Genomic DNA, 19,062 nt, shown 5'->3' with positions numbered 1-19,062 from the left:
CCGTATTTCCACATCTCCAAATACTTCTTTATAACCGTATCCAGTTTGCAATATGCAGTAGAATGCGTTGGGTCTATCAGATTCCATCGTTTGAACCGGCGCTACGGCTCTCCGGCCACTAGGGAGTCCATTCGGATACCGGAGGAAAAGGAACAAAAAAGAAAGAAAAGAAAACACGTGATAGGTGCTAGTGTCTATTCTCCACTAATGGCAGACATTCAATACTGTATTCCTCTCGCACACTGGGTACCAATTTATATGTTCCCTCTAACCTTGCCATCGGCACCAATTTTGAGTCATTTGAGTACTAAAGCAGCATCTTTCAGTAACTGACGTACGTTCCATTGCACGCAAGAATCATGGCCTTGAAATCTTTATTGAAATCGACGGAGATATCTTTCTCTCCTAGCACCCTCTTCTGGTTCGCCGTTGCGCACTTGCCAGTAGTAGCTCTCTACTGGGTATGGAAGCAATGGAAAGGGCCGCCAAAGCTAGATCTCCCTGGGTTGGGGACCCGAAGGCACCAGATTTCCGAGACGCTATGATGGAAGGTGCAAAGAAGGTTGGTGATGGTTTGCAGTCTATCAACGGAGACCAAGCTAATGAATGAATACAGTACCCAAACTCTCCATATCTCCTGCCATCACCGCTTGGGCGCGTCGTCATATTGCCCCCAACGCTCATTGAAGAACTTCGGCTTCTCCCCACCGAAATCCTTTCAAGCAAGTAAGTCGAGTCCCGCGGGAAATTCGGATTGCTGTCGCTGAGCTGATGGCCTGGGCCAGGGAACATCACTACCGGCACTTTCTAGGGCGTTGGACATCAATGGGCACACACGCACCAGAACTTCACTCTGCCCTGACCATTGACCTTCAACGAAATGTCCATAAGGTCATGGAAGCTGCGCAGGCTGAAGTTCCAGATGCATTCAGCAAGAAGATGCCCATATGTCATGACTGGACTCCGGTCACACTGTTCCCTACCATGTTAGGTATATCGGCGCTGCTGATCGAGAGGACGTGGGTTGGCCTCCCGCTTTCCCGCGAAGAGCCTTGGATAAAGGCGACCACCAGCTACATGACCGACGTGGCCAAGGCGGCCGGAGCCATTCGGGCATGGCCGAAGAGCCTGCGACCCTTGATTGCGCCGTTCTTGACTGAGGTGCAGTCGCTCAAGGCCAACCGCAGTGACGTCATTCGCATGATCAAGCCCATGATCCAGGAGCATTTCCGGGCTTTGGAAAATGGGGGCAAAGAAGCCCCTGGAAAGCCTGCCGGGGGTGAGCTCTTCTCCTGGCTCACGGCAAGATACAAGGGCGTTGCCACAGCAGAGTCCGTGGCTCGTGATGAATTGATGGCGACTTTCTCATCGCTATACACTGTGACTGCCACCTTTTCCCAGGCTCTGTTTGATCTTGCTTCTAAGCCCGACTATATGGATCCATTAAGAGAGGAGCTGACACAAGTTCTTTCCGCCGATCCGAATTTGACCCAGAAAACCAGTTTACTCAAATTGAAGAAGATGGACAGCTTCATCAAGGAATCCCAGAGGATGAACCCACTTGGCCTCAGTATGTGTTATATTCCAGTCCTTTTCGTGATGATTACTAACAGACTACAGCAACCATGATGCGAGTGGTGATGGACCCCAAAGGCCTCAAGCTGTCCACCGGGCACACCATCCCCTATGGCGAGACAGTGTCCGGACCTAATCATGCCGTCAACTTCAACCCGGTGACTTATCCGAACCCCCACGAATTTGACGGTTTCCGATTCTCCCGTCTCCGAGAGATATCGGGGAACGAGACAAAGTACCAGTTGATCTCGACCAGCACCGAGCACATCAATTTCGGCCACGGGATCAACGCGTGTCCCGGCAGGTTCTTCGCCAGCACCGAGATCAAGATCATGCTTTCCTACCTCATTCAAAACTACGATATCAAGTTGAAGCCCGGGACAAAGCGCCCCGCCAACGTCTACACCGGGACAGTTGTGTTGCCCGACATGGAAGCGCAGATCATGTTCAAGGCAAGGAAGTAGGCTAAATGAGGGTGGCTGTATTGAAATTAACGCCGTGGCTACTTGTTATACAAATGGTATTGTTAAAGCATAGCAGATAGGAGTGTGCAAGCAGCTGTGTGGGATTTGTCAGTTGTCATGGTTAGTTAGGCTTATATCGAATGCCAGTCTGTCTCTTCCGCCATCTTAAACTGCTCTTTTAGTATTTAAAAGATATCGAATTCTATAATCTTAGTATATATATAAATATTTTCAACTTAGCGTACATCGTGACAAATTTGGGTAAGCAACGATATGTATTGATATGTTGGCTGTCTAACGGCTATGTATAAACACTACTTTACAGGATTTCATTGCTTGACCTTGGATCGAAGTAGTACCATACCTTCGGGGTTTGGAATCAGCTGGAAATCACGCGGGATATTCTTCGGTCTTGTCTTCCCCGCCTCTAAGCGTATGTCGTAGTTCTGAATCAAATGCGCCACGATAAGTTTAAGTTCCGCGACGGCAAATGACCGACCGGGACAAGCGTGGATTCCATAACCAAAAGCCAGCGAGTCAATGCTGAGAGCCTCCAGTTTCGACCCGCTCCGCGCAAATCTCAAGCCGTCGAAAACCTCTGGATCGTCCAAGGTCTTGTCAACCTCCGGGTCGAACCGCGGATTGCAGTAAGCCACCATGGTGTTCGCGGGAATCACCTGGCCATTGGATAAATGGATAGGTACAGTTGTCAACCTGAACCATGAGACTAGACAGCGATTCTCGTAATTAGCTTCTCATAAAGCTCCTTTTCCAGCCGAGAGGGATGATTTGCTCAGAAACAACTTACTGACTCCAGGAGGGTTCATCCGAAGTGACTCTTTGATGAAACTGTCCATTATGACAAGATTGCCCAGGGCCCTGTTGTCTAGAACATTTCCACGGCAGGCTTGGAGCTCTGTTTCCAACTCTTTCCGCAAAATATCCAGGTACTGCGGCCTCGCGGCGAGATCATGCAAGACGTGAGTCAGCACCATGCTGGCAACGTGGACCGCGGCAAAAGACAGCGTCAAGTGGTCTCTCACAACTCGGCCCGTGCCTGCCGCGGCTGAATTTCTCGCATACTGCACCAGAAGCCAGCGCGCCATGCGGCCAAGCTCCTGGCCGTTCTCAGACTTGGCTCCCCCATTGCGCGCGGACCCTTCCGTGGCGCCAAGCCGGGCTGCGGCGATAACAGGCTCCAGCAGCCGCCCGAACGTGTCCTGTACGGACTGGACTTGCCTCCGCTCCTTGAGGAAGGGGGCAACCCATCCCCGCAGCCACGGCGGGTAGCCACGGAGCTTGTCGGACAGGTGTACGCTGCTAGTCGTGTGCTCGATGGACGCGTGGACCCACGCCGGGTCGCGACTGAGCGGTAGACCGACGAAAACGCGGCCGCTGGTGAGCGCCACGATCTGGAGCATGGTTTGGTAGGTCGGGCACGGCTTCCACTCCGGGAGGGACCCGACGACGCTGTCGTATCCGTACGCGATCTCCTCGGCCATGAGGTGGGACAGGCTGGGCACGTTGTGCGTAAGATCTTTCCGCAGCGCCGCGATGAGTTCGTCATCGTCGGTACCTATCTGCGTGTAGAGGCCAAAGAAACGCCGATACATGTTGCCGTTGAGGGTGAGGTCGGGCTCTGGGATCTTCCTCACTTGCGACTCGAGGGAGTCGGGCGGAAGGATCACGGTTGGCTCCTGAAAGGGCATGAGCCAAGCCTGGCCGCGGTACTGCATGGCAAAAGTTAGCAATGTCCGCGTGGTGTGGCTATGATGGTACCAGCCACCTTTTTCATTCCCTGTCGCATTGTTTCCCTATAGTCATGGCCCACTGGCTTCGGCATGGAAGGCAGGTCCGGCAATGGCTGGAATGCCTTGCAGATCAGTCCGAAAATGAGGCTCCGAAGCCAGTATGCCCCAATAAAAACCCCAAAGAAAGTAATAAAGGCGCCGCGGAGTAGCCCAACGCGACCCAGTAACGTCTCCCATAACTGTAAGATCGTCATGGTTCCAGGAGGCATTTAGTGAATATTCTGTAGCTTGGATGAATTTCCTACGGGAGAGAGCAATAGAAGCCTCCAGTTGTGTTTGAGGGCATCAAATATGTCACCTGACCTTGGGTAGGCGAAAGGTACATAAGTACAGGTGCGGGAACGGTGGCCACCGACCGACGGAGTCCACCTACGGAGGCCGAGTTTGATCAATTCCGAAGCCAGCACACGAAGCTGTTACCGGATGAGGAGTATTTGATCGAAATATCATCTAACGTACACCTTCGGGCTTTGATAGTGAACCTGTGAGATAATATAGCGAAATACCATGACGGGCGACATAATCTATGACGTTCTCATCGTCGGGGGCGGTCCAGCTGGTCTCTCTGCCGCTGTGAATCTGGCCAGGTCGCTGCACACGGTCGTGGTCTTTGACTCGGGGAAATATCGAAACGCGGCGCTGCCATACCTACACGGAGCCGCTGGGTGGGATCATCAGAATCCATCGTCGGTTCGTGTCCAGATGCAGAAAGATTTGTTGGCAAGATACAGCACGACAACCATAGTTTCTGCCACCGTCACCAAGGCGTCTCGACTAGGCGGTTTTGCCTCGCGCTTTCAAGTCGCAGATACTGAAGGACGGACGTGGACTGGTCGGAAGCTTGTCTTGGCGACCGGAGTATCTGATATATTACCCGAAGTCGACGGCTATAAGGAATGCTGGGTCACTGGAATGTGAGTGCGAAACCTGACGCTTACTATATCGAAATTTCATGCCACTTTGGGGCTAACCATGTTTATAGTTTTCACTGCCTAACTAGTCAAGGGTTCGAAGAACGAAACCAGAGCACGGTAGGGGTTCTTGGGATCGGAGATTGCGCCACGAAGATGGCGTGCTCCCGTCTTTCGAGACAGGCCAAGCAGCTCTCAAATCAAGTACGCATATATACGGATGGTAATGAGGACTTGTTTTCTCAACTGAAAGATATCGTGGAGTCTCATGGTGATGGGATTATTCTGGAGGACAGGAAGATTAGTCGCCTGATGAAGGAGCCTAATGAGTCGGCAGTGACAGTCCAGCTGGAAGACGGGACGGCTTTCACCGAGGGCTTTCTTGTCCACAAGCCCAAAATGCGAGTCAACGGGAACTTTGCACAGCAGCTCGGCCTCGAAGTTTTTGCTTTCGGGCACGAAATCATCAAGGTCACAGTCCCATTCCATGAGACCAGTGAGAAGGGGGTGTTTGCCATTGGTGATTGCGCTTCGCCGCAGAAGGTGTTCGTCCACGCCCTGAGTATGGGGTCATTTGCGTGTGCTGGGCTAGCTGCACAGCTTCAGATGGAAATCGAGCCTTGAGATTCATGTACCTTCTACTCCTTTCGCTACAGATGAATATCAATACAATTTTCTACGATGCTGGACTCGACTTTCTAGACTTGATCATACTGCCTCTACAAGATTCTCAAGGATGCAATAACTTGCCTTTCCATGTCGGTTGTATCGGCTGGAGTCTGACCTCAGAATAATCCATGTTCGTGCTGTTTGGCGCAATGACAGCCGGCGTCCGGTTAATCGGCTGCCGTACCGTCGAACCTAAGTCTTATTCTCTCTACAACCCTTTACACTGATATACCACAGAGTTAACATCCTTTTCATCTTCTAAACAAGGAGACTAATTACATTGCCATCAGTCACAGTGACTCCTAGCTCTCTTAATCACAATGTTTAAAACATTTTTCTCCCTCAGCCCTTCGTACACAGGCACAATATGGGTACTATTGCCCTTGAGTGTGCTTGCACTATCCTTAAGCAGTCCACGAGTCCGTAGCCGTTTGAATGATTTGCTCTCGGCTGTAATCAATGTAAGACACCACTGATCATCCTCGACATACCTAAGCTGCTCCTAGAAATAGTTTCTAAGTAATACGCCACCCAGGAATACCTCATCTGGAGATACCCCATACGCCATACAGATCTTGATAGAAGCATTCCAACTTGCCCATACAGGTTCCCCAATGGGCAGGGGGACGTTGGGAAGTTTCTGAAAGGGCTGGAGAACAGCGAACGGTGGGAAACCAAATACGGCTCAGTTTATCGGATCTGGTCCGGTATGCGGGGCGAGATGTCAGTGCTCCTCGGTTCATCTCCCTTTCACACCAGGGAATGACAACATGATTGATGCACACTGGGGCTAACATTGCTACAGAGTCATCACACGGCCTGAACATCTCCAAACAATCTTCAAGGATTCTGACAAACACTTCAAGGCAATCGACAATAACTCGGGCTATCTCATGAGCCAGGTGCTGGGGAAATGCGTTGGTCTGATCAGTGGGCAAGAGTGGAAGGCGGTGCGAGCTGCCATTGAGCCACCGTTTCTACGAAGAAATGCCTCCAACTATGTGGATATGATAGAGAAGCATGTCGTCAGGTATATGGAAGATCTCCATCTTCATGGAGCGCTTGATCGGGGGCTCCTGGACCCAGCAGATGATCTGAAGCTACTCCCATTCTGGGTCGTTGGCGAGATAATATATGGCGAGCTCAGTCCCGAGATGACCCAGGACCTCCGAGAACTTGCTCCTCTGCGAGAAGCGCTGTTCAGGAAGGTCATCGCGGGCGGAGTCTCCCGGTTCTCCTTCTCGCGATACCTCCCGACCCAGGCCACCCAGCTCCTCTCTGAATTTCAAAGTCGATGGCGATCTTTCAATGATGGATTGTACTCCATCAGGAAAGAGTCCAAGCCTGAGGCGCCGCCCATCGTGCACCTCTACGATCGAGTGCTTACGGGGAGCATCACTATGGACCAGATGTTACAAACATTGGACGAATCGCTTTACGCCAACCTAGACGTCACAATCGGGGCCATCTCCTGGAACCTGGTGTTCTTAGCAGCATATCCGCAGTACCAAAAACTGCTCGTCGAAGAGTTGGCGACGCACTTGGCGGGCGATAAATCCCGACATCAATACATCCTGAGCAACTCGACGCTCCTGGCTGCCTGTGTATCCGAGTCATCCCGTCTCCGGCCCCTTGCGGCCTTCTCGGTTCCACAGTCTGCCCCGACGCCGCGTGTCGTCGACGGTTACATGATACCTGCCGGGGTGGATTTCATCGTCGACTCCTATGGCCTCAATGTCCGCCATGAGTTTTGGGGGCCCGACTCCGCGGCGTATCGCCCCGAGCGGTTTTTGGAGAAGGGAGCTTTGGAGATGAGATACCACTTCTGGCGGTTTGGCTTTGGCCCAAGGCAGTGCATGGGCAAGTACGTTGCTGATATCATCACCCGGCAACTGATTGTCCACATCGTCGAGCACTACAGACTGAGCCTTCTTGAGAAGACGAGTGAGTGGGGAAGGAACCCAGAGACATGGATTAATCACCCCAAGATGCAGATTAAATGTATTCGGAAGTAGACAACCTCTAAGTCCGGAAGGACTGTATGGAAGGAGTGGAATATGGGTTCATAACACGATCAATCCATTTGCACCATGTGCGCTACTGACTGGAGCATAAATGGGATCTGGGGAGATTTAAAATCTTATATTTACTCACGAAACTGCTTCACTGGTTCCTGTGCTGAGTTTCTATTAGGCATCATGAGATCCATGAAATAACGTATTCTATGCTGCCACTTGCTTACCATCTTCCTCCGACACAATTATGAAGGTTCTATTCCTTCCACGTTAAGCTCTAATGCCGAACAATGATCCAACACTTTCCCAATCTAACCCTCCGTAACGATAAGACACGTTGCACTCAAGAGATGAACATTGACAGAAAAGAAATTACTTCAAAATTGCACTGCATAGTATTCGCTGGTCCATCGTCAAGAGTGCTGCAAAAGTAGTGCAGAAGCAGCCTTGTGATGGAACTTCAATTATGATAAGGAGCTTACACATGCCCATACTTCGGAGCCTCTTGCATGACCTTCCTGACAGCAGGTCGCTCCAACATACGCTTACTCCACGCCTGTATATGAGGCCAGTCCTTGATGTCAACACCCAAGAAACCAAACATCCAAGGCATGGCAAATGGGAAGTAAGAGAGATCCGCGATTGTAGGTCGATCCTTGAGAGCGACGTAAAGCTGATCAGGTTTCCCGAGGCGTTTCTCCATGATATCCCACTGTTTCAGCACATTCGCATGCAGTCTACCGAACGACACGGTTAGCTCAGTATTGTATGCATCATGGTATGTCTCACTTCTCGATGGTCCTCGGGAGCTGGACCGATTCCTTCCTCGTGGGATAGCCGCGTAGAAAATAGAGCCAGTACTTGGCCGTCGCCCTGGGAACAGGAAGTAATCGGTCAACGTTCGAGGTCTAGCAGATGGCGAGCGGATGGGCAGGACCATGCGACCCATGGTTCAGGATACTCACCCCAGCCCCGCGGTTTGGTAGGCGGTCCAAGCGAGGATGTTCCCCTTTTCGAAAGCCGTCCTACCACTCCAGATGCCATCGGTATCAAATCGAGCGGCTAGATACTGCAGGCAAGCCGTACCCTCAAAGACGATGACCTCCTCACCGGTCTCGGGGTCTTCATCTTTCAGTGATGGCACCATCCGTTCGGGGTGGATAGCATAGAACCATTCGTCTCTTGTGTCGATGCATGACAGCACATGGGGGCACTGCAACTCCTCTGCCAGTATCAGAGGCTTGATGTAGTTGATGTAAGACGTCTCGTCGGCTTGAAACAACCAGAAATTATTTTAGCTTTGGAGTGCGCAAGGGTTAATAAGAGGCGATTGCGCCCGCACCTTTGATGATGTAGAGAATAACTCTCCCATCGTATTCCATATCCCCCATAACAACTTCTCCATTCTTTTTGGCGTCCTTCTCTGCACTGCTCAACATTATCGGGATATCCAGATCAGCAGCTATTTCGTGTCTGGAACCAGCGACGCATGTGTACAGGAAGTGCCAGACTATGGTGAATAATTAGAGAAGGGCTTGCACCCCATGGAACCTTCAACCGACCATGAACAAGGGAAAGTCAACCAAGTCCAAATATTCGGCGAATCAAATTGGTCGGGTCTTCCTACGGGAACCGAGACGGGAACCGAGACGGGGACCGAGCGGACCGTCAGCGGACGCCGATTGCTGTTCTCAGTTCAGCAAGTACGTGTCTCAAAAAATTAGTTAGGTAGATACGGGTTTCCGGCTTATTGACATTATGGCTGTCACTAGTTTGGGACCCCTAATTCTAAGGGCCTTGAGGCCCTTCTGGTCCGAGCTTCAGGGCCCTTCAAAACCTTCCTTTGGGGGCCTCTACAGACATTTCCAGTGGCTTCCCCCTCCCCCATCAACATTGTCCAATCCACATACTGTACAGGTAATGGGACAATTGACTGAAAAGGCAAGCTTCCGGAGACCGGGCTTTTAGCAGGTAACTAGCTGGGGGAAAAAGAAATGAAACGTGGCCCAAATCTCATACGCAGTGAAGTGGTGAGGAAAATAACGGAAAGTAACTGAACATGTCTTTATTGGCTACAGTGGAAAGAACAAAATCCAATCAGTCTCAGGTGCTGCCCACATTGGTTCTTGAATCCCTGCTCACAAACACCAACCATTGGCGCAAGTGTCACTCGCCATGAAAACGTCCAATCACACCTCGTAGAAAACGATGCATCGCACTTCCATACTTTCCCTCAAAGCGGCGTTTTTCGGGCTGTCCGGATCGGGGAATGCGCAATGAGCGCAGACTATATATATGATGATCAGCAACAAATCTAGTGAGTCCCCTCGGCCTCCGGGGTATACAGACGTTTTGCTTCAACATCCTCCTTGCTATCCCATATTTTGATGAACGTGACCTCGTTGGTGTTCTGGTGCTTCAGGTAGTGCCAGCGTTGCTCAGGCGAGTGCGAGATACTGACTGTCTGGCCTTGGAGATCGTACTGGTGCTTGAAGATGTTGGTAGGGTGCACGTTGTCGTTATGCAGGCTGCGGCCGTCCATGGTGGCCAGCGGCCACTCTTCCACTGGGCCTCGCAGAGGCCTCCACACACTGGTAACAAACTCGTCAGTGGGAATGCTTGGGACCCCCCGTCTTACCTAGAGACCGGTCAACTTACTTGATGATCTGGGCGCGCCCCTGCAACAGTCGCTCTGCTTCCTGCCCCAGGTGTCGGTGGACGCGTCGGATGGCACCCACCGCCGATCTGGCATTTTAAGTACTTCTGATTTAAGTCATGGGTTCGGGAAGTTGACCACTCACTGGTCGCAATGCACCTGTACACCGTCGTTTCCAGTTAGATCAAGATAGCTATAGCGGAGCTTTCGTCTCGTCACTTACCAGGCTTGCGGGCTGCTCTTTGCCGTTGGGATTGTCCGTCTTCGCCAGTGCGGGCTGTCGCCGGCGCAAGGTGTGGTCGAAGACAACGACTTTTGTGGCTCCTGTTTTCTCTTTGACCAAACGCTCCACCATGGGGTAGTATTTGTCAGAGACTTCGGCTTTGTCGTTGGCCCTCAATACCTCCAAGGTGGCTTCGTCGATGTATGGGTCATCATGGTAAGCGAACCCGTGCGTGTCGATGGTGTATTCACCCTTGTTCGGGCGAGCGTCCGTGATCTTCACATCGTACTCTTGGTTCGAGTAATTGAGTGTTTCAAAGCCTTCGGCAGCAGCACCTCGGACGTATGGATTGCCTTTTTCTCATCCCATGGCTGAAGGAAGGACATAGTGCTTTCAACAATAGCCATGGCAGCGAACTATATAACAGTGTCTTTGGTAAAGGGCAAAGGTGAATGTACTGTACTAGGTGGTAGCAGTGAATGGCGTCTGGGGAGGACCATTAGCTACGCACTCTGCCCGTGCCTATATAGGGAACGCCATCGTATGGGTTTTTTTATTTTTACAAGACCGACTTTCGGTGCCCGGTCATTTACTAATTGTGCGTACGTTACTCATATGCCGGGCGGCAGCCGGGCTCTGCTTAGAGACCCTGCCTCGTCCCTAATTTGAGAACGAGACATAGTTCCATCAGCGAGACATCCAAGTCTACGTAAAATTCACATTTTAGGAATTCTTTGATTTGCGAAGATAGTCGCGGATCAGAAATGCCTACATCACAAGTGAGCGGAACCGCCGCGGCAGATGACCAAATAGCGGCTGAACAAACACCACTCCTCCCCGTGCGGACGATAACGCAGCCGATACTGTGGGTTGTCCCGAAAGAATATGTCCATCGTGTGCTTTTTCTCGCCCTCTCGGCGGCAGTCGGAATGGCTGCTACATCAGCAACGACGGTTTATGCCTATGGTGTCATCATGTGCGTTGATCCAGCACATTGCTCCAAAGAGGAAAAGGGAGCTTTTGCTGGAGCACTGGCGATTTCCACAGCCATCGCCAACGTCTGTGGTGTGGTAATTTTGGGTCCTCTCCAACACACCATCCGGTTTAATCCCAAGCTGGGACTTTCAATATGGCTCATCTCCCGGGCTTCGAGTATCGGCGTTTTGGCAGTGGCAGGTGAGCGGATTTATTCAATCATCCTCTTGCAGGCGATCTCCTGGTTCATGCCTCGCTAACATCCAATCAGTCACCCACAGAAGCATTTTGCTGGCATTTGTAGGCCGAATATTCGAGGGATTTGCCACAGATAATCTTCTTCATTTCAACCTCGGAGCCATCTATGTGTCGGTTTCAGACCGCAGAAGAATCTCCCGCCTCATGGGGACCTCGTTAGGTCTCTATATGCTGGGCATGTCCCTCAGTTCAACTATTGCCGGTCTTCTACCCAACTTCTTTTTAGCTTCATGATGGCGCTTGCAATATTCGCAGCATCTCTACTCTATCTTGGCTTGTTCGTACCCGTGGTGGCAGCGACCCCGGAGCATCACCCGTCTCGAGAAGACCGCAGTGACCCACCATCAGGCGAGAGATCGATGGCTGCTCGTTATACATACTTCATTTTCCAGCCACTGCTGAACATGCATTCCGAGCGATCTATAATTCTCCCAGGCCTAGCTCTGCTTCTATGCAACACCGCCCAAGCCTACATTTTCCCCGCAATCATGGTCTACACATCGGTGAAGTTTAACTTCACCGGAAGAGAAAAACGGATACGTCATCTCAGTTGCCGCCGCTGTTTCTGCGCTGTATCTAGCGATCGTGTCCCATGCCGTACCCAAAATTCGAGCATGGCACCAGAAAAAGGCCCCGTCAACCCAAAGCCCTACACACGATGCCAGCATATTCGGTAGCGAAGATGCCCGCAAGACTTGTGCGCATGATCTATATTGGGCTCTGGCATGCATGGTCATCCAGCTCATCGCTGTTCCCTGTCTCATGTTGACCGTGCAGGGATGGCAGATATTTCCTTGCGTTGTAGTAATCGCACTGGGCTTAGCTGCACCAAGCTTTATCAAGAGTTTGGGAATATCTCTTGCAAAGGACCGGACAGCAGCGGTGGCGAGTCTGTCTTTGATGGAAAGCATGGGAGGCCTGCTATCCCCAGTTGCCCTCGGGTCTGTTCAGAGTTGGTGGGGAGAAGAAATGGTATTTGTAGCCGCGTCTTGTTCATTAGGCATCGCGATATTGGCTTTACTTGGAAGCTTCTTTAGCAAAGTGTCTAAATTCAGCGACATGTAGTTTAATCTGGACTTGAAGAAAAGTTTTACTTATGACACAAATTCCCTCTTTCACAATCTGAGAAATGGTAATAGACATATGTTGCCCTTCTCGTCCTTGCGTGCCTAAAGTGGGAAAGAGCAGCTTCACTTGCAATCTTTTTTATCGTGACAAACCTTCTTAGGGGGCATTGGAGGATCTGTTAGACTGGGAATGAATATAATGTGAAATAGCTAAATTGAGCTGGAACTTCCTACTTCCTCTGCAAAATATTCGTGCCACGTAATAAACGGCTTAATTTTTCAAAACAAGTCTCTTGTGAAACAAAGCCAGCCCAGCTTCTAGTCTCCGCAAAGCCTCTTCTAGTTGGTCATTCTTGATGGCAAACGTGAGTCTTGTCCAACCCTTCTCTTTGTCCACAATGTGATACGCTTTGCCGGGACTTAGCACCACACCCATCTCCTTGCAGCACGAGATTGCCAGCGACTCTTCTTCCCAGGATGTAGCGTTCGGGGCGATTCTGACGAAGATGAAGGGACCGTGACTGACTGGAATGTAGCGCAAGCCAAGACGGTCAAACACTGACTTCACCGTATTGTAAGCATCCGCGAGTCTCGATGCATTGGTCTTGAGTAAAGAGGGCAACTTTGAAGAGTTGAGGAGGGCAGTAGTGAAGATCGCCGTGAGGGAAGACACTTGTGTGTTCGCAGCCAACGCGGCCCCTACTTGCATGGCCCTATTGTGCTGTGTTACGCAGCATCCCTAGAAATGCTCGTCAGTAGACCGTCAATATATTGATATGTTTCCACGTTTTTATCGTACCATGCGAAATCCGCTTGAGCCAAAGTCCTTGCTGATGCTCCAAATTACGTGCACCCTGGAGGGATCACACCCAATACTTGCAACGTCGATTGCTAGAGCAGAGATGAAGGGCACAGGGCTTGTGGAACTCGGGTTATCAAGTTCAGACACTGCATAAACTTCATCCGACACGAAATGAATCTTTTGCTTGTAGCAGAATTTGATACACTCCTCGATCACGCTTCTGGGATAGCATTGCCCAAAAGGATTGTGTGGGTTAGTTAAGACCAAGGCCTTTATCGGGTTCTCTGAGTGTTTGTAGGCGGCTTCAAGCTTCGGAATGAGGCTGGCTGTGAACGTTTCTTCTATGTTGTCGACATTTACGGTGACTGGTTGGACTCCTGATCGAACGCTGAACAACCAGTCAAACCCATCTGCGCACATGGAAAATTTAGTGCTACGTGATTTGCTAGTACTGCATCCGACTCACTCCAAAAAGGTCCTGGGACCAGTACTCCGTCCATTGGCTCGCAGATATTGTAGAGCAATGCATCGAGTGAGGCTGCTGCCCCGGGTGCAGTCGCAAGGTGGGTTGGGGCAACAGGAAGTATAGGCTTGAAGTATCTGTTGAAGAAACCGGCCAGTGCTTCCATGAGGGATGAATCACCTCCGAATCCATCGGGATATGACAAATGCTACATTTGCGCTGTGTAAGTGGCTGTGGCATTAATCTGCAATTGCAGAAACGGGAAAGGGCTTCTCTTGCCTTGGATATGAGCCCGTCGCGCACAGCATCTTTGCTTAATGCGATCAACTCGTCTCGGATGAGCCAGTTCTCAGAAGTGCCGAGATCGATATTTGTGTTCTCTTTCTTTGCTCTCTCCTCTACCGCGGCGCTAATTCTTGGGAGGATGGCGTCTACGTTTGCTGCGCCGCGAACCGACAGCCCCATTGCGGTGGCCATCGTGATCACTGATAGTGGGTTGTTCCTTTTCAAACCCTTCTAAGCCTTGTATTTGTTAAAATTTCGACCGAGAGCCGGAAATTTCTACGTGATCTTTATGCAACCCTAGTTGTTGACCCATGGGGGCACCGACCGGTGCCCGGCCGCCGGGACTAGGGCGGGCTATTCCGAGCCGATGAGTCAACTTCTCACGTATTAGGAAAGCCGAGCCAAACATGGCGACTTTTGAGTACGGTGGTTCTGTATCTTCCAGTCTCTAGTGGTAACCAAATGATTCGTGACGAGATGGCAATTACAGACCCCCTCGGTAGATGGTTGGACGCGTACCCCATCATCTTGTGTATTGTCTACATGACAACTCGTTTGATCTCGACTTGGAGAAGAGATCGTAAAGCACACATCAAACCGCAAACTTATGCACACAGACACGTCGCGCTCCTCCTCCATGCATTTCTCTGTCTGTCGCTTGTAAGTTGTATACGTTCCGGAACGCTGAGCATGCCTAATTCTCATACAGGCCGCTACCGCCGCCATCCTGTGCTGGATCGTCGCCAAGGGGCTAGAGCTACCAGCCACCTGGTGGTCATCCACACAATATCTTGTAAGTGACAACGCTGGGAATACGCCTTTCGAGAGGCTTTACTGTCTACCGTAACTGATTATATGAACCACTCATTGCAGTCCTCCATCCTCGGCGCCTGCGCCTTCCACACTGCTGGCCTACTTCCGGATGCTGATGGGCCGTATTCCCCAGCCGTTTGGAATGCCAACGCATGGCTAGTGTCGTTTGCATTTGAAATTTCTCTTGCCACGCTGCAAGTACGGGCCATTTCCAGCATCCCAAGTGGAAGCACAGGGTTTGAGGCTGCGCAGCTATGCCTCTCCGTTGGCCGCACGGTGGTGCTCGCAACCATGCTCGCGGTATTCTGGGCTCCACGTGTTCTGCGATTAGGGTCACCTGATGGGTCCGGTGAGACTGAGAGGCTCATCCCAAGCGGTAGCAATAGTACGCCTTCGGCATATGGCACGGCCAAGGATAATCTTGTCAATGGAGCGGCCATTTCGCAGTCATACGATGCGCAGCATACCGAATGGACAGATTATGTCTCCGGCTTCAGCAAGCTATTTCCGTTCCTTTGGTTAGTTGAACTTCCGTCTATTGTCCAAAGCTACGCTCGCTGTTTGTCCCACTGGCGACTAATGTTCAAAGGCCATCGAATTCACGCTCCCTGCAGTTTCGAGCCATGTTTTGCTTTGGGCTTTTAATTCTACAACGCATCGTGAACATCCTCGTACCGCACCAGCTGGGCATTGTCGTGTCCGAGATGGGGCCGGGCGAGATACCACACCTCCCGCTCCTACTCTATGTCCTCCTCAGGGGTCTTCAGGGCCAACAAGGCGTCATTGGCTCCATTCGCGCCCTGCTGTGGATCCCTATCAGCCAGTTGACCTACCGGCAGTTGACGGCGGCATCCTTTGAGCATGTTCTCATGCTCTCGCTTGACTTCCACCTCAAGAAGCGTCTTGGCGAGGTGACGAGCGCGCTCAGCAAGGGCAGCGCACTGAATACCTTCCTTGACGGCTTTGCTTTCCAGCTCTTTCCCATGGTGGTCGATCTTTGGATCTCCGCCGTCTATTTCATGGTCGAGTTCGATTTCTTCCACGCTCTCGTTGTCATCTGCGTTACATGGACGTACTTGTATGTGACAATTTATATGGCCAAATACCGAGGGCGGGCTCGGAGAGAAATGACAAACAGAGAGAGGGGCCATGGAAGCAGCGAAGTTAGTTGTCCCCAATCCCCGTGCAGCTGGATTGTTCTCTCTCCGAGGAATTGTGCTGACTCTATTAGAACCGATGCCTTGATCTCGTACGAGACGGTTCATCATAATGGAGCTATTGGGGCGGAGATGACACGATTCCGCAAACTCATGGGTTTCTTCCAGGGCGCCGAATACAAGGTGTTCTTCTCTTTGAACTTGCTAAACGCGGTTCAGAATATCGTGTTCACCATCGGCATCTTGATTCTGTGTTATCTGGACGCTTTCCAGATCTCGCAAAATCGGCAAAAGGTAGCCAGATTTGTGACACTTCTCACTTATCTAGCTCAATTGCAGGCGCCATTGAGCTTCTTTGGAAGCTTTTACACACAAGTCCAGAATAACCTGGTGGATGCGGAACGCATGCTTGATTTGGCAAGTTCTCCTCTCCTCCCTTTCGAAGCGTGCTCTGAGCCGCTCACTGTACTAACACGCCCACTTTAATTCCACAGTTCGACGAACAGCCAACCATCGTGGACAAGCCAGGGGCAAAACCGCTTGTTCGATGTTATGGTCATATCAACTTTCAAGATATCGATTTCGCATACGATGCCCGTAAGCCGGCCCTCCGCGGTGTGAGTTTCGAGGTTGCGCCTGGCACTGCGACGGCCATCGTCGGCGAAAGCGGCAGCGGAAAGTCAACTATCCTCAAGCTTCTCTTCAGGTTCTACGACGTAGACAAGGGGTCTATCAAAATAGACGCGGTCGATAGCCGGGACATCACCGTGGAAGATCTTCGAAGACATTTCGGCATCGTGCCCCAAGATACCGTGCTTTTCAATGACACATTGATGTACAACATCATGTATGCGAAGCCCGATGCTACGGAGGAGGAAGTCTATGCCGCATGCCGAGCCGCCAATATTCACGACAAGATCCTATCCTTCCCAGAGGGCTATGAAACTTCGGTGGGAGAACGGGGTCTGAAGCTGTCCGGGGGCGAGAAACAAAGGGTAATAACATCATCTCGTATCCGACCAGCCTGGCTTGAAGCGTTTGTAGCTGCTAACAACTGTTTTCCGATCCATTAGGTTTCTATCGCCAGAACGTTTCTACGGTCACCCCAGATATTATTGCTTGACGAGGCTACAGCGTCCTTGGATTCCCAGACGGAGAGGCAGATCCAAGAAGCTCTTGAATTAGTTTCTAAGGGAAGAACCACGATAACAATTGCGTAAGCGCCCTTGCCTATCTCTCTGAGATGATTTCTTCGTCTATTGAAATATTAACAACGTCTGTTAGGCACCGTCTCTCCACCATCATCAAGTCAGACCAGATTGTTGTCCTCCATGAAGGAAGAGTTGTCGAAAAGGGGACACATGCCCAGTTGATTGCCCAAAAGGGGAAGTATTTGGAAATGTGGAACAAGCAAATCCAGGCCGACGAGGAGGAGATCAATACTTGAAGGGTTTTGGACTTGCTGCCAAGTGATTTTTTTTCTTTGGGAGAGTAGGCCCCGAGGTTGAGGTCATATGCCTCTCAGTGCTATATAGTTTCGTGTCAACTAGCACATCGCGTTTGCCGAGTTACTGGCCACAGGAGGTATCATGTAATAAGGCTTGGCTTTTGATAAGAGATGACCTTTTCTCACGCTGGCGCCCCATAGACGATTCTGGGTGAAATTTGCATGAATTAAACGCGACTGTTTTTATTCGGCTACGCCATTTTCACGAACTTCAAATCCTCGGTGCAATGTAATGAGATGGCATTAACAGCAATTTAACTGTACATGCACCCTCGCCGGAGCTAATGGTTATAGATAACTACCCGACTCTTCGAGGCCATCTCCCCGTCCCCACAGAGGAGCGTGGACATAATCATGATGCAGCCACATGACAGAAAGCGCAGTTCGCACCAGAAATATCACCACTGGAGGTGCATTTCCGGACGCATCGCCACTACCCGATATTGCGAAATTGGTAATCATCTCCATCAAGTTCATGATCGGCACCCAGATGCTGAGAAACAAGGCTGCACCAATCCGACGATATAGCTGCTTCGCGGGTTTGTAGAACGGGAGGCCCTGCAAATATTCTTGATATTCATGTGGATAATCTGCTTCCGCCGCGCCATCGATGATTAGAGTCTAGAGTGAGGTTCCGACTTAGTATGCCTTTGAAATCCGACGCGGACGGCGTAACATAATCATGTGATAATTAGTGCATAAGTACGCACCAAATATCTCTGGCTTGGCCTGGGAGGTGGACATCTCTGCACGACAGTGACCAGAGTCCGGACGAGTATTTTATCATTGGATATATCGGACAATTCTTTCTGGTCTGGATCTGGAAGCTTCTGCACAGGTACCGTGTGCATGGAATCTTCCCGGTAGGCAATTCCGCCACCCTCGGATGAGATGATCTTTTTGTACTGGTACGGAGTTACTAGATAGGCTGTTCCCAGTAGTTCTCTCTCTTTGGGGGTGGCTTGCAGATCCCTGGCCCTAATGGTCGCAAAGGATGGCTCTCGGTAGGGAAAGCCCATGCTCTCCAACGCAAGCGTGAACCCTGGGACACTCACAACCACCACATCGAGTGGGTGGATGCCTCGGTCCTTGATGAATTTCGAAGAGGACAGGTTGGAGCCATAGGCGAGATACCATATGTTCCCCTGAGGTGGAGGTAATGTACGAATTACCACCATGGTGGCGAGGGAAAGATCAGTGGTAAGTGACAGTGTCTAACTACGTTATTCTGGGTGTTATCCATTATTCGTAGTACTAAAATGGTCAGTAGTAACCTCACAAGATTCATTGGAAGCACATTAAACTTTACGCGGTGACCGTTTCGCTGTGTTCGTTTCGGTGGCCGAGGACCGGAATAGACTTGGCACCCCGAGCTAGTCCAACCGACCAATCAGTAAGATACCGGTCGCCG

At 50.8% G+C, this 19,062-nt stretch overlaps 10 protein-coding genes across 10 annotated transcripts; 5 read left to right on the top strand and 5 right to left on the bottom strand.

The window, feature by feature from the left end:
• Positions 1 to 472: 472 nt before the first annotated feature.
• PG998_014935 (cytochrome P450 oxidoreductase GliF) lies at positions 473 to 2,039 on the top strand (the record flags this gene model as incomplete). Its single annotated transcript, XM_066881751.1, has 4 exons — positions 473 to 562; positions 617 to 726; positions 786 to 1,570; positions 1,621 to 2,039. The coding sequence occupies 4 exons, from the start codon at positions 473 to 475 to the stop codon at positions 2,037 to 2,039; spliced, it is 1,404 nt and encodes a 467-aa protein (XP_066723296.1).
• Positions 2,040 to 2,368: 329 nt separating this feature from the next.
• Positions 2,369 to 3,775, bottom strand: PG998_014934 (uncharacterized protein; the record flags this gene model as incomplete). Its single annotated transcript, XM_066881750.1, has 2 exons — positions 2,369 to 2,766; positions 2,848 to 3,775. 2 exons carry the CDS (start codon positions 3,773 to 3,775, stop codon positions 2,369 to 2,371), a joined length of 1,326 nt encoding a protein of 441 aa, XP_066723295.1.
• Positions 3,776 to 4,357: 582 nt separating this feature from the next.
• PG998_014933 (uncharacterized protein) lies at positions 4,358 to 5,385 on the top strand (the record flags this gene model as incomplete). Its single annotated transcript, XM_066881749.1, has 2 exons — positions 4,358 to 4,764; positions 4,833 to 5,385. 2 exons carry the CDS (start codon positions 4,358 to 4,360, stop codon positions 5,383 to 5,385), a joined length of 960 nt encoding a protein of 319 aa, XP_066723294.1.
• A 392-nt stretch (positions 5,386 to 5,777) lies between these two features.
• Positions 5,778 to 7,445, top strand: PG998_014932 (cytochrome P450 monooxygenase; the record flags this gene model as incomplete). Its single annotated transcript, XM_066881748.1, has 3 exons — positions 5,778 to 5,891; positions 5,966 to 6,153; positions 6,236 to 7,445. Coding segments are annotated over 3 exons (1,512 nt in total), but the record flags the coding sequence as incomplete, so codon positions are not given.
• Positions 7,446 to 7,923: 478 nt separating this feature from the next.
• PG998_014931 (uncharacterized protein) lies at positions 7,924 to 8,953 on the bottom strand (the record flags this gene model as incomplete). Its single annotated transcript, XM_066881747.1, has 3 exons — positions 7,924 to 8,353; positions 8,411 to 8,717; positions 8,788 to 8,953. Coding segments are annotated over 3 exons (903 nt in total), but the record flags the coding sequence as incomplete, so codon positions are not given.
• Positions 8,954 to 9,634: 681 nt separating this feature from the next.
• PG998_014930 (S-adenosyl-L-methionine-dependent methyltransferase) lies at positions 9,635 to 10,675 on the bottom strand (the record flags this gene model as incomplete). The annotated part of the gene is given in 5 exon segments (XM_066881746.1): positions 9,635 to 9,732; positions 9,795 to 10,036; positions 10,104 to 10,190; positions 10,247 to 10,305; positions 10,325 to 10,675. Coding segments are annotated over 5 exon segments (837 nt in total), but the record flags the coding sequence as incomplete, so codon positions are not given.
• Positions 10,676 to 11,088: 413 nt separating this feature from the next.
• On the top strand, positions 11,089 to 11,791 carry PG998_014929 (major facilitator superfamily domain-containing protein; the record flags this gene model as incomplete). The annotated part of the gene is made up of 2 exons (XM_066881745.1): positions 11,089 to 11,500; positions 11,604 to 11,791. 2 exons carry the CDS (start codon positions 11,089 to 11,091, stop codon positions 11,789 to 11,791), a joined length of 600 nt encoding a protein of 199 aa, XP_066723290.1.
• A 1,104-nt stretch (positions 11,792 to 12,895) lies between these two features.
• PG998_014928 (uncharacterized protein) lies at positions 12,896 to 14,366 on the bottom strand (the record flags this gene model as incomplete). Its single annotated transcript, XM_066881744.1, has 4 exons — positions 12,896 to 13,363; positions 13,424 to 13,836; positions 13,893 to 14,097; positions 14,193 to 14,366. The coding sequence occupies 4 exons, from the start codon at positions 14,364 to 14,366 to the stop codon at positions 12,896 to 12,898; spliced, it is 1,260 nt and encodes a 419-aa protein (XP_066723289.1).
• A 215-nt stretch (positions 14,367 to 14,581) lies between these two features.
• On the top strand, positions 14,582 to 17,591 carry PG998_014927 (uncharacterized protein; the record flags this gene model as incomplete). The annotated part of the gene is made up of 7 exons (XM_066881743.1): positions 14,582 to 14,608; positions 14,884 to 14,967; positions 15,048 to 15,505; positions 15,577 to 16,609; positions 16,639 to 17,139; positions 17,218 to 17,360; positions 17,429 to 17,591. 7 exons carry the CDS (start codon positions 14,582 to 14,584, stop codon positions 17,589 to 17,591), a joined length of 2,409 nt encoding a protein of 802 aa, XP_066723288.1.
• Positions 17,592 to 17,939: 348 nt separating this feature from the next.
• On the bottom strand, positions 17,940 to 18,829 carry PG998_014926 (uncharacterized protein; the record flags this gene model as incomplete). Its single annotated transcript, XM_066881742.1, has 2 exons — positions 17,940 to 18,272; positions 18,362 to 18,829. The coding sequence occupies 2 exons, from the start codon at positions 18,827 to 18,829 to the stop codon at positions 17,940 to 17,942; spliced, it is 801 nt and encodes a 266-aa protein (XP_066723287.1).
• Positions 18,830 to 19,062: the final 233 nt, after the last annotated feature.

The sequence above is a fragment of the Apiospora kogelbergensis genome (genome assembly GCF_038363985.1).
Source record: "Apiospora kogelbergensis strain CBS 113332 chromosome Unknown utg000016l_segment0_segment0, whole genome shotgun sequence".
In the NCBI taxonomy this organism is placed as follows: domain Eukaryota; kingdom Fungi; phylum Ascomycota; class Sordariomycetes; order Amphisphaeriales; family Apiosporaceae; genus Apiospora; species Apiospora kogelbergensis.
This window is presented reverse-complemented; position numbering and strand designations above follow the sequence as displayed.